The 13,915-nt window shown below is 41.8% G+C and overlaps 1 protein-coding gene across 1 annotated transcript; it reads right to left on the bottom strand.

Annotated features, from left to right (window-relative positions):
* Positions 1-2,511: 2,511 nt before the first annotated feature.
* ears2 (glutamyl-tRNA synthetase 2, mitochondrial) lies at positions 2,512-13,687 on the bottom strand. The gene is made up of 10 exons (XM_056280689.1): positions 13,234-13,687; positions 12,768-12,923; positions 12,205-12,394; positions 11,952-12,102; positions 11,457-11,778; positions 10,927-11,035; positions 10,183-10,336; positions 4,196-4,326; positions 3,884-4,019; positions 2,512-3,476 (listed from the first exon to the last, which is right to left on the bottom strand). Exons 1-10 carry the CDS (start codon positions 13,484-13,486, stop codon positions 3,381-3,383), a joined length of 1,698 nt encoding a protein of 565 aa, XP_056136664.1. The 5' UTR covers positions 13,487-13,687; the 3' UTR covers positions 2,512-3,380.
* Between the last annotated feature and the right edge of the window lie 228 nt (positions 13,688-13,915).

Genomic DNA, 13,915 nt, shown 5'->3' with positions numbered 1-13,915 from the left:
GGGTACCTATTGCTGTGTTGTGTGTCTTCAATATTTTGCTCTTGAGCGAGACATTTCTGCATGTGTGTGTTTTCTCGGCGCGGTAGGAGATGTTTAATAAACCGATTTGTGAGAGAAACCAAAACTTGTCTCTGTTTTGGTAGGTAAATCGTTACGTTGGTGTCAAAAGTGGGACGTGAGACCGTGAAGCCATCGGAAGCGCATGCGCCCTGGGGCGTGAGGGAGTTGATATGCTGAAGCGCGGGGACGCGCTTCCGAAGAGGGGAGGGGGGGTAGTGTAATGACGATGAATCATTAGCCTCACTAGCCCTTGGCTAACAAGTCAGACCCTTTAGTTGACCGATTAATCTAGTCGCCCGTGGTGCGGAAGGCCCGGGTTCGCGTTCCGGATTGGTTGGTTCAAACCTAAGTAAAAATGCGTCATGTTTTGTTTTACAGGAAGAAAACATGACTGGACTTTGATATGAAAATACAAAGACATGGATTATTTTGCATTTATATATATATATATATATATATATATATATATATACACTACCGTTCAAAAGTTTGGGATCACCCAAACAATTTTGTGTTTTACATGAAAAGTCACACTTATTTACCACCATATGTTGTGAAATGAATAGAAAATAGAGTCAAGACATTGACAAGGTTAGAAATAATGATTTGTATTTGAAATAAGATTTTTTTTACATCAAACTTTGCTTTCGTCAAAGAATCCTCCATTTGCAACAATTACAGCATTGCAGACCTTTGGCATTCTAGCTGTTAATTTGTTGAGGCAATCTGGAGAAATTGCACCCCACGCTTCCAGAAGCAGCTCCCACAAGTTGGATTGGTTGGATGGGCACTTCTTGCGTACCATACGGTCAAGCTGCTCCCACAACAGCTCAATGGGGTTCAGATCTGGTGACTGCGCTGGCCACTCCATTACCGATAGAATACCAGCTGCCTGCTTCTGCTCTAAATAGTTCTTGCACAATTTGGAGGTGTGTTTAGGGTCATTGTCCTGTTGTAGGATGAAATTGGCTCCAATCAAGCGCTGTCCACTGGGTATGGCATGGCGTTGCAAAATGGAGTGATAGCCTTCCTTATTCAGAATCCCTTTTACCCTGTACAAATCTCCCACCTTACCAGCACCAAAGCAACCCCAGACCATCACATTACCTCCACCATGCTTAACAGATGGCGTCAGGCATTCTTCCAGCATCTTTTCATTTGTTCTGCGTCTCACAAACGTTCTTCTTTGTGATCCAAACACCTCAAACTTGGATTCATCCGTCCACAACACTTTTTTCCAGTCTTCCTCTGTCCAATGTCTGTGTTCTTTTGCCCATCTTAATCTTTTTCTTTTATTGGTCAGTCTCAGATATGGCTTTTTCTTTGCCACTCTGCCCTGACCCCCAAAATCCCGCAGCCGCCTCTTCACTGTAGATGTTGACACTGGTGTTTTGCGGGTACTATTTCATGAAGATGCCAGTTGGGGACCTGTGAGGCGTCTGTTTCTCAAACTAGAGACTCTAATGTACTTATCTTCTTGCTCAGTTGTGCAACGCGGCCTCCCACTTCTTTTTCTACTCTGGTTAGAGCCTGTTTGTGCTGTCCTCTGAAGGGAGTAGTACACACCGGTGTAGGAAATCTTCAATTTCTTAGCAATTTCTCGCATGGAATAGCCTTCATTTCTAAGAACAAGAATAGACTGTCGAGTTTCAGATGAAAGTTCTCTTTTTCTGGCCATTTTGAGCGTTTAATTGACCCCACAAATGTGATGCTCCAGAAACTCAATCTGCTCAAAGGAAGGTCAGTTTTGTAGCTTCTGTAACGAGCTAAACTGTTTTCAGATGTGTGAACATGATTGCACAAGGGTTTTCTAATCATCAATTAGCCTTCTGAGCCAATGAGCAAACACATTGTACCATTAGAACACTGGAGTGATAGTTGCTTGAAAGTGGCCTCTATACACCTATGTAGATATTGCACCAAAAACCAGACATTTGCAGCTAGAATAGTCATTTACCACATTAGCAATGTATAGAGTGTATTTCTTTAAAGTTAAGACTAGTTTAAAGTTATCTTCATTGAACAGTACAGTGCTTTTCCTTCAAAGATATGGACATTTCAATGTGATCCCAAACTTTTGAACGGTAGTGTATATATATATATATATATATATATATATATATATGTGTGTGTGTGTGTGTGTGTGTGTGTGTGCACAATATGACAGGAGATGTGATATAAATGGGTTAAAAGGCATTTTTCATTTCATCTCGACTTTTAAATCGAGATAAGAGCGGTGGAATGGTATTCATTCAAAATTGCACTGTACTATTGTAAACAAAAGAAGTTTAATGGGATATTTCAATGCAAGGAAGGCCTTTATCATCAAAAAAATAAATAAAAAGCAACCTGTTTGTTGGTGCTTGATCACTTCCTCTATGGAGGAGAGCTCAATGTAATAATGGCAATATTTTCTGGTTTGTGGTCACAACTCACAACTGTCACATTAGATGCAAACTCTCTTGCAAGATGCAAGATGAATGAAGTGGAAGAGAAAGTAGCATTTGTTTTTTCAACACTGGTTGAGAAAAAAAATGTATATGCCTTGAGAAAAGTGCAAGAACTTAACTGAATACAGCATATGCATACAAGAACTTCAAAGAAAGTTGAATCGGGTCATCTGGACACGTTTATTGAGACAGAAATGGTTCCTCGCTCATCTAAGTGACCTCTTCCATCTCAACTGACTGCAGATAGCCCCACCCTTACAAGCAGTACAGTAGCATAACGACCGAAACCAATCGGTTTCATATGCAAATTGCCATGAGAATTATTAACTAGAGTTTCAATGGCAACGTGTAGAGGATTTGGGAATGTTTGCAATCACAGCATTGTGAGAGGGCGACATGGTGGCAGATGTTCTCTTAGCCTCCTGGTTCAGGGATGGTCGTTCCCTCTTCATGCGGGGGCTAAGCGTGCATCTGCATCTGATTCAACTTTGATTTTCCTACCTGGATTATTGAGTATACATAAAGACATATAAGAACTGTTGAATTGTTCAACAGATTGAAATCCTGGTCGGGTTGCATAAAAAACAGAGACCTAGTGTGTGTCCTTGTAATATTTCAAGCTCAATTCAATAATGCAATGGGCTAGTAATCAATGGGGGGGGGGGGGCTTGCAGAACTGAAATGCCAAGTCCTGTGGATGAGCTAAGGCGAGTATGAAGTCTATGCTACTCAAACAAGACAGGCCTGGTCCTCAACAGCACTAAAAGTATTTGTCTTATGTTTATCATAACCTTAGGGAACAACTAAATATAAATAACTTGCATCACCAGCAAGTGAGGTAAACTGACACAACAGTAAGCTTCAAAGTCTTTAGCTTGTCTGTGTAAGCAGCAGAAGTTTCTGGAAACGATGTCTGATCTCAGCAGGCCCCAAAGATACCATCATCTCAGCTACACTTGGACCTTGCTGCAAGGAGAGGGAAAGGAGAGTAGTGCTGGTGGTCAGTGATATGACCATGCTGAACACAATAGGAGAACAGCAAGTCATTTGAATAGCAGTCAGAAACAACTTCCTCTTTCACTGTAGTATTATCTCTGCTTTACTGTTTGTATTTTTAAACAAAGACTTAAGCTGAATATTTGAATGATTGTTCAGGAGAGTAGTGTGACCACAGATAGTACAAGTCAAGTCAAGTCAATTTTGTTTAAAAGAACACAAATGACACGACTCTCTAAAGACATTGTTACCTTTAAGGAGAAGTGCAGCACATAAAGTTATTAATGCTGGGTATTGAATTATTAGTGATATTTTCCATATGTCGTAGCAATACAGTAGACAGCATTAACAAAACCTGTATAATGAAGTGTACATACCAGTAAACCACTGAGAGTCAGACGTAACAATTTCATCATCTCTCTGTAGTTGGTGGCCTTTGTCTGCTTGGCCAAAATCTTGAGATTTCTATTGAGACGATCCAGTGATAAACTTTCACCATGCTCCTCCATCAGTCTGCATACATGTATGAACACATACACATACACACACACACACACACACACACACACACACACACACACACACACACACACACACACACACACACACACACAAGGAATCACAATATAGCTAATACAGAGGTAAGGTAAAATAAAAGTAGTATTTACAGAATGTCTAATACTTCATACCTCAACACTAATGAGGCAATTAGTTGTGCCTCTGAGGTGAGAGCTGTCACCTGTTGGTCTGAGAAAGAAGGACGAATCCACAGGTAAGAGTAACCCGGGGTCACCAGCTCCTTCAGGAACGATATGTGGCCCTGTAGACAGAAGAAAAACAATTACATTTATAAATGACTAGGACTTTTGGTGACTAAGAAAAGAGACATTCCTTCATGGGAAGAGAAGTGGAATGAAAATAATAGCTAATACCAACTCTTAGTCTTGAACAATCACTTTTGGTCTCAGCCATGGGCTGAGACTAACCTTGATGTTGCTTTCTCATTCACCTTAGTATTAAGTTGCTGTCATTTATGCAGGTTTGATTACCATCATGAGAAATTGTATCTTAATCACCCAGTCAGTTTAAAATTAATACTTCTGATATCATCCTTGAATACCCATACATTTTCTCTACTGGATGTAAGAAATGGAAAAAATATTAGTTGGCAAGATGTCATCTTTGTCATTAGTACTGTTTTAATGCATGATAGAGAAATATCACTACCAAGTGGGTAAAGATGCACTTTTTGTATAACTACCCAATACTGTGCAGGCTACATTAGTTTACAAAGATAAATGTCTCAGTTATTGAATACAGATATTATAACATAGCAGAGAACAAGACAAGAAAGACAACTTCTTGGCAAGTTTGTTGTTTCACTAACCTAAGCAGACAGAGCTACTGTTTATCTTGTCATGGAGGATTTAGGCAGTGGAAATTCCATTTTTCATTGTCGAAAATATAACCACAAAATAACCAATGACAAAGAAACAGCACTAGTAGTTTCAATGCGCGTCAGTGGAGAATACCACGAAGACGCCCTTCACTTAATAAAACTAGAGTTTCTAACATGAAGCCCTTTCCTATCAACAAGTGAGCTGTTTGTATCTAATCTGACATTAAAATCTTGTACAATTAGGACAATCACTAGTGTCTATGAAGAGGTATAAAGTTGATTGGCTACAGCATAAAGATATGGGAAAGAGTAATAGAAGCTAGGTTAAGAGGAGAGGTGACGATTAGCGAGCAGCAGTATGGTTTCACGCCACAAAAGAGTACCACAGATGTGATGTTTGCTTTGAGAATGTTGATTGAGAAGTATAGAGAAGGTCAGGAGGAGTTACATTGTGTCTTTGTGGATTTAGAGAAAGCATATGACAGGGTGCCGAGAGAGGTGGTGTGTTATTGTATGAGGAAGTCGAGTGTTGCAGAGAAGTATGTAAGCGTGGTGCAGGAAATGTATGAGGGAAGTGTGGCAGTGGGGAGGTGTGTGGTTGGAATGACAGATGGGTTCAAGGTGGAGGTGGGATTACATCAAGGATCGGCTTTGAGCCCTTTCTTGTTTGCAGTGGTGATGGACAGGTTGACGGATGAGATCAGGCAGGAGTCTCCGTGGACTATGATGTTTGCGGATGACATTGTGATCTGTAGCGAGAGTAGGGTGCAGGTTGAGGAGAACCTGGAGAGGCTGAAGTATGCACAAGAGAGAAGAGGAATGAAAGACGGTAGGAGCAAGACGGAATACATGTGCGTTAATGAGAGGGAGGACAGTGGAATGGTGAGGATGCAAGGAGTAGAGGTGGTGAAGGTGGACGAGTGTAAATACTTGGGGTCAACTGTTTAACATAACGGGGAGTGCAGAACAGGTGAAGAAGAGAGTGCAGGCAGGGTGGAGAAGAGTGTCGGCAGCCATACCAACATGTACCCTGGCTTTGCCGATTGATGGAAGCTAATTAAGAGGATTTATAGGTTTCATTTAAAGTATTGTATGATATATATATATATATATATATATATATATATATACACTACCGTTCAAAAGTTTAGGATCACCCAAACAATTTCGTGTTTTCCATGAAAAGTCACACTTATTCACCACCATATGTTGTGAAATTAATAGAAAATAGAGTCAAGACATTGACAAGGTTAGAAATAATGATTTGTATTTGAAATAAGATTTTTTTTACATCAAACTTTGCTTTCGTCAAAGAATCCTCCATTTGCAGCAATTACAGCATTGCAGACCTTTGGCATTCTAGCTGTTAATTTGTTGAGGTAATCTGGAGAAATTGCACCCCACGCTTCCAGAAGCAGCTCCCACAAGTTGGATTGGTTGGATGGGCACTTCTTTGAGCAGATTGAGTTTCTGGAGCATCACATTTGTGGGGTCAATTAAACGCTCAAAATGGCCAGAAAAAGAGAACTTTCATCTGAAACTCGACAGTCTATTCTTGTTCTTAGAAATGAAGGCTATTCCATGCGAGAAATTGCCAAGAAATTGAAGATTTCCTACACCGGTGTGTACTACTCCCTTCAGAGGACAGCACAAACAGGCTCTAACAGGTACTATTTAATGAAGATGCCAGTTGGGGACCTGTGAGGCGTCTGTTTCTCAAACTAGAGACTCTAATGTACTTATCTTCTTGCTCAGTTGTGCAACGCGGCCTCCCACTTCTTTTTCTACTCTGGTTAGAGCCTGTTTGTGCTGTCCTCTGAAGGGAGTAGTACACACCGGTGTAGGAAATCTTCAATTTCTTAGCAATTTCTCGCATGGAATAGCCTTCATTTCTAAGAACAAGAATAGACTGTCGAGTTTCAGATGAAAGTTCTCTTTTTCTGGCCATTTTGAGCGTTTAATTGACCCCACAAATTTGATGCTCCAGAAACTCAATCTGCTCAAAGAAGTGCCCATCCAACCAATCCAACTTGTGGGAGCTGCTTCTGGAAGCGTGGGGTGCAATTTCTCCAGATTACCTCAACAAATTAACAGCTAGAATGCCAAAGGTCTGCAATGCTGTAATTGCTGCAAATGGAGGATTCTTTGACGAAAGCAAAGTTTGATGTAAAAAAAATCTTATTTCAAATACAAATCATTATTTCTAACCTTGTCAATGTCTTGACTCTATTTTCTATTCATTTCACAACATATGGTGGTGAATAAGTGTGACTTTTCATGGAAAACACAAAATTGTTTGGGTGATCCCAAACTTTTGAACGGTAGTGTATATATATAAGTTCTAATTTTCTCTCCTCTCTTTCTCTCCTGCTCTTTGTCATACATGCACATACACACATAGATATATACACCCACAGACATACATACACATAGGTACACAAGTTCCTGGTTAATTTTTCTAAATTTATTTCTGATTTTTCCCTCTTTCTCCCAATCTAGTGGCCAATCGATCTCTATTTAAGTTCAAACTCCCATCCTCGTACTGCATGCGTTCGCCAACTGCGTCTCTCCAGCCAGCAGTCTCGAAGGAAACGCCTCGCCACTTTCGTGACAAGGCGACTCAAGGCCGAACCACTGCTTTTTCCGACACACACAGAGACACATTCATGTGACGAACACAAGCCGACTCCACCCCCCTCCCGAAGACAGCATTGCCAATTATTGTTGCCTCACCGAGTCCAACCATAGCCGGATCTGACGAGACTGGGGCACGAACCTCGGTCCCCAGTGGGCAACTGCATCGACACAAAGCCAATGCTTAGACTGCTACACCACTGCAGACCCCAAGTTCCTGGTTAGTTTTAACCAGTTTTTACATGCGCACACGTATACACATGCACACATACATACATGTATATTCACATGCACATACACATGATTTAAAGTCCCATGGGACCTTTGTCTATTCCTTAAGTGACACTCACATGCACTAATGTGCACTCCAATACACATTGACTTGAACCCTTGGAAAGTTCTAGATGTTTGGCGGGCACTTAAACTGTGCTCACAGAAAGCATCTTTGAATCTCTGTTAGACAGACCTTCCAGCTGGTACCAGTTTGTAATTGTACAATGATGAGGAATTTTCAGTAAATACTTTGAAGAGAATCGGGTTTGTGTTTTGACTTTTCCCATTAACCGCACACTGTTCTGAAATCCACTTTAAAGAAGAATACTTTGAATCCTCCACACTAAGCAGGTCTTGGCTTGGCTAGTACTTGGAGGGGAGACCTCACGGGAAAACTGAGTTGCTACTGGAAGTGGTGTTGGTGGGGCAGTAGGGGACAGACTTCCCTCTAGTCCTAATTTATATAGTATATTAAGAAAAACAAAACAATGCCCCAGTGCAGTGATGGGGACACTGTGCTGTTGGAGATGCCATCCTTCTGGTGAAAGAAGAAAAGAGAGAAAGAGAGCCACTTTATTTTGTCATTGTATAGATTACAATGAAATTTGTTCTCTGCATTTAACCCATCCTATTGTATAGGAGCAGTGGGCAGCTGCAGTGCCCGGGGACCAACTCCAATTCTTCTTTCCATTACCTTGGTCAAGGGCACAGACAGGAGTATTAACCCTAACATGCATGTCTTTTTGATGGTGGGAGGAAACCCATGCAGACATGGTGAGAACATGCAAACTCCACAAAGAAAGGACCTGGGATGGCCTGGGGTTTGAACTCAGGACCTTCTTGCTGTGAGGCAACAGTGCTAACCACTGGGACACCGTGCTGCCCAAGCGAGACGTTAAACCAAGGTGCTGACTGACTGTGGTCATTAAAGATCCCATGGCACTTACATCAAAGAATAGAGGGTCCCCCGGTGTCCTGGCAAAGTTCCCAACTTGGCTCTTTATCTGGCCACCTAATCATCCCCCGTGTAATTTGCTCAATTATTCCTCCCTCCCCAACTCAAGCTGATGTGTGGTGAGCGTTCTGGTGCAAAATGGCTGCTGTGAATCACCCAGGTGGGTGCTACACATTGGTGGTGGTTGAGGCAAGTTTCCCCAATTCGATGTGAAGCACTATGGGTGTCGAGATAAAGTGCTATATAAATGCAATACATTTTCCATCCATCCATCCATCCATCCATTATCCAAGCCACTTATCCTAATTAGGGTCATGGGATGCTGTAGCCTATCCCAGCAGTCATTGGGTGGCAGGCAGGGAGACACCCTGGGCAGGCCACCAGTCCCACCAGTCCATCACAGGGCCATTGTTATTATCCATTGTTCCAATCCACTGTACAATCCATTGTTATTATTATTATTTGTGACCAGGGTACCAGCAAAAGTGAAAGAGAAAGCTTACAAGATGGTAGTGAGACCAGCTATGTTATATGGCTTGGAGATGATGGCACTGATGAAAAGACAGGAGGCGGAGCTGGAGAAGGCAGAGTTGAAGATGCTAAGATTTTCGTTGGGAGTGATGAGGATGATCAGGATTAGGAATGAATATATTAGAGGGACAGCTCAGGTTGGACGGTTTGGAGACAAAGCAAGAGGCAAGATTGAGATGGTTTGGACATGTGCAGAGGAGAGATGCTGGGTATATTGGGAGAAAGATGCTGAAGATGGCACTGCCAGGCAAGAGGAAAGGAGGAAGGCCAAAGAGGAGGTTTATGGATGTGGTGAGAGAGGACAAGCAGGTGGTTTGCATGACAGAAGAAAATGCAGAGGTCAGGAAGAGATGGAAACAGATGAGCTGCTGTGGCGACCCCTAACAGGAGCAGCCAGAAAAAGAAGAACAACAAAACAAAAACAAAGACCAAGAACAAGAACAAAGTGGCAATGAAGCTGTGCTATCTATTGCTCAACAAAGGTACGTTCAATTGCCAAAAAAAAAAATCCGCCCCATATGCCTACATTCACTTTGTTTATACCAATCTCTTCAAACCTGCAGCAACAAGTATATCATCATGAAAGGAATAACCTTCAAGAGATACAATGCAGCCTGAGTCACAGCTCTGGTCCTCAACTCTGGTCAGAGGGTGCCACATCCCTGCTCTAGTTGGGTCACCCTGCACATAATCAATCAAGTCTAGCTGCTTTCTAGGCATGTTGCCAGATGTGCCTCATCAGGACAGTCCCTGCAAACTTGCATAGCTGTATTATTTAACAAGTTTAATAAGATAGACTGTTTTTGTATAGAAAACTACATCCCTTCTTCATATCAGTACCCAGGTGTATTTTTGTGTGTTTAGAAAGATCATGTTGGAGATACCTTGCGTAGATGCAGGACGCGAGTAATGTAGTCTTCATGGAGCACCTCTTTATCCTGGATCTCTGTTGCATAAGCTTGCTGGATTTGTCCCTGCAACTCTCTCACCAGCAAAGCACAATGCTCCTTGTCTTCAATTCGCTGCTGAAGATGGAGTCTATAACAATAGACATGGGTTACTCAGGTAAACCAGTGATGGAATGTATCTTTGACCAATCCCTTTACTTATCATTGAAAATCAACCTGCAGTTTATACTTTGAAAAACAGCTCATAATAAAAAAACATTAAATTTGACGACAGCAGTCTGCTTGGAAAACTTAAAACTTTTGCATTTTGGTGAACCAAGTCAGATACCACACATCACAGTTAGTAAAACATCCTCTTTCATATCAAGGGTTTCATACCAAATTGTTCTACGCATGTTTACTTTGTGGAAAATTGTAAAATAAAATTAATAAACAAACAACAAAGAAGGAAACAACAGAAACTAAAAGTCCTAAACTCATTCACAACCTCTCTAGTTACCACAACAGTTGGCTGAGCAATCAATTTTGGCGAATTCTTGGCAAGGATGGACTGCATCTTTGACTAAACCCTTTTGCTTGACTTAAAAGTACCCACTTGACTAAAATCCCAGCATACACCTGGTCACCTTGAAACCATATGCCACTGAGAATAACAGAGAAATTCCTGGATGTAGTGTAATAGAAAGATAACAGCTTGATACAGAGCGAGTTCAGACTTACCTATTGAACTCCGGAAGTTTTTCCAGGTCTAGCAGAGCAGAGTGGGTTGTGATCTTTGAGGGATTAAATTCAGATATCAGCTCATCTATCCTCTGACCCATTTGATTGGCTGTAAGGTGACAGACAGACAGTATTTGCTGACAATATCATCAAACACATAGATAAAACAAACACTGACCCCGACACTAGAGATCAGCACATTTAAGAAAGGGAATACATTTCACATTTTTCATTCATATATTACATTTATTTTTTTCTTGTTACCCCCACCAATCTCCATATCAGCGCTGCCACAGCTAGTCTGGGGAGTACATTTATACATGGATGAACAAATTTTCGATGATCTCAGATTTCTTTTTATTTTAAGCAAATATATTTTCAAAACTACTGTATTCCCTGTGTTGTTTAAGATGCAATGTCAGATGTCACTTACATTCAAAGTTCATGTAAATACCTAATTTTCTTTAAATCATTTCATTTTCATCCAATTACTATTTTCGTCTGTACCTGTTACCTCCTCCATCACTCACTGTTAAAACCGGAACCACAGTTGGTGGTGAGGTCTAGCAGTGCCTCAGGTAAAATCCCAACTTTTTGGAAGTTCTGGATGAATATATCTCCCTGCCTTTTGGACAGCTTGCTACCATCTTTGTTCAGCAGAAGAGGCAGGTGTCCAAAGATTGGGGGCTGCCATCCAAGGGCACGGTACATGAGAAGGTGTTTGGAGGTGGAGATGAGCCATTCTGAACCCCGCAGAACGTGGCTGATGCTCATGTAATGGTCATCCACTATATTAGCCAGATGGTAGGTGGGAAAACCATCTGCTTTCATCACCACAGGGTCCCCCTCAACCTAGAAAAGGGGAAAGGGTGGTTGTGGAAGGGAGATGAAGATGAACCAGAGGACGGGTGACAAAGATCAAGAGAGACTTTAAAAAAAAAAGCAAGGAAAGGACAACAGGAAACAGAAACTGAACATGCTGCTTACTAATGGGAAACGTTCAACAGAAAATTATCCTTCCTGACCTGGGCCACATCATGCCGGTTCCATCCAAAAATCAGATCCTTGAAAGGCTCCACCTCCCCTTCTAGACAAAACCTGATGACATGTGGAACTCCTTGAGTTAGCTTCTCTTGCACCTGGTCAGCCTTCAGATGCCGACACCTATTATCATATCTGTTGAGAGAGGGAAACACACTTTAGATGCCTTTACTCTTAAAAAGGGTATGTATATATAACACATCTGTATGTGTGTGTGCATTCATGCAAACCAATCACCTAGGAGTCTGCCCAGTGCGCAAGGCCTCTTTTTTGATAAGTTCCAGTCTCTGTGGACTGCAGAAACAGTAGTAAGCATGTCCACTTTCCACAAGCTGGAGGGCTGTCTGGGTATAGAGACTTAGTCTCAGGGACTGCAAGTATGGGCCCATAGCCCCACCTCTGCGAGGGCTCTCGTCTGGAAGTATACCTGGAGAAAGGGTGATACATTATTAGAAGGACTGGAGAAGGTGCAAAAAAGGTTAGCGTGGTGATACACGATCATGCACCATGGAATACTGTGTGCATGGAGGTTTTCTTTGCAACCCAACACTTCACCAGCTGATTAAACCAATTAATACACTTTTAACTAGACAGGTTACAAGTAGACAAATTACTGAAATCAGCTAGTCTACAGTTCAGCTGGAATGAAAACCTGCATATGCATGGCCCTCCATGGCCCATGACTGAGTATCACGGGGTTAGATGAATGACTATCATTATCACATACATTTATCGTTCATGAAACTTCAAATATTAATTGCATACAGGACATCTCTGATCACTCATGCAGTGTCTCTTACCAGCCCATTCCAACATCTCCTCTATGGACTCTGCTGCCCCTGGTACCAGACGGCTCTGATCAGTGTCCTCCAGCCGCAGGATGAAAGAGCCACCATACTTTTTGGCAAAGATGTAATTGTACAGAGCAGTTCGGAGACCTCCAAGGTGTAAGAAGCCTACAGAGTGTTTAGGATGAGATAAACTTGACCAAGTCCCACAGGGAAACAGTGTGAACAGATGGAATGTATAGAGGGACGGGACATCAAGTCAATTTTATTTGTATACCCCATTATCACAAATGGTGTGAAAGAAGGATTACATTTTAAGACATTTAATTACTTTACTTTTTGAACAGCCATACACACTCAAGATTACTTATAAAGGTCTGGAATGTTAATGAGTTTTTAAAAACGTTTAAATATCTAAATTCTGTCGCGTCTGAAGAGACACGAAGCTATAATAATAGTTTTGTGACGAGGAACTCACCGGTTGGACTGGGTGCAAACCTCACCCTCACTTCACGCTGTTCGGAAGAACAGCACCTTTTGGTACTGGTGTTTACTTGGTCTGCATGCGAAATACTTATATGGGCTTGGGCTAAGAAACTGGCAGTCAACGTGCTGGAATTATGAAAGTCTCTCCCTATAAACTCCGCATTTAAACAACACCGTTTGCATGACTTTAAAAGCTGGCATCTAGTCCACAGCCATATCTTATGAAATGACGACGATAACATCATTCAAGAGTAAAAATAAAACGTTAGAGGTTGAGTTGTGAGAAAAGATGCGCGTTGCTTGCTATAACACAAACGGATCTACTCTGATCGTGAACCGCAGGTTGGGCATTTCCATCCACATATTTTTGGCTTAACGAGAACCGTGTCTGAGGTTAATCGTGGAGTCGAGCGTCTGTCAAGTCGGTGACAAAGTAGACCGCCATGCTTCCGAGAGCGTCGCCATACATTCTCTCGGACACCACGTGATCGGCAAAACCTGCCGGTTCGCACTCTCGGCGAGCAAAACGACACTACTCGAAAATGTCGCGCCTGCAGTTCACACGCGTTGTTATGTTTCCCCAGTATGTTAAACACAAACAAAAACCCCATGTGTCAATCGAAATTAGGGTTACAGCAGTTAAGTTTAATATTAAGGTTAAGTAGTGGTGAGTA

This window comes from Lampris incognitus, chromosome 5 (assembly GCF_029633865.1).
Source record: "Lampris incognitus isolate fLamInc1 chromosome 5, fLamInc1.hap2, whole genome shotgun sequence".
Classification (NCBI taxonomy): domain Eukaryota; kingdom Metazoa; phylum Chordata; class Actinopteri; order Lampriformes; family Lampridae; genus Lampris; species Lampris incognitus.
The sequence above is the reverse complement of the archived record's forward strand: the minus strand, read 5'-3'. Positions and strand labels throughout refer to the sequence as shown.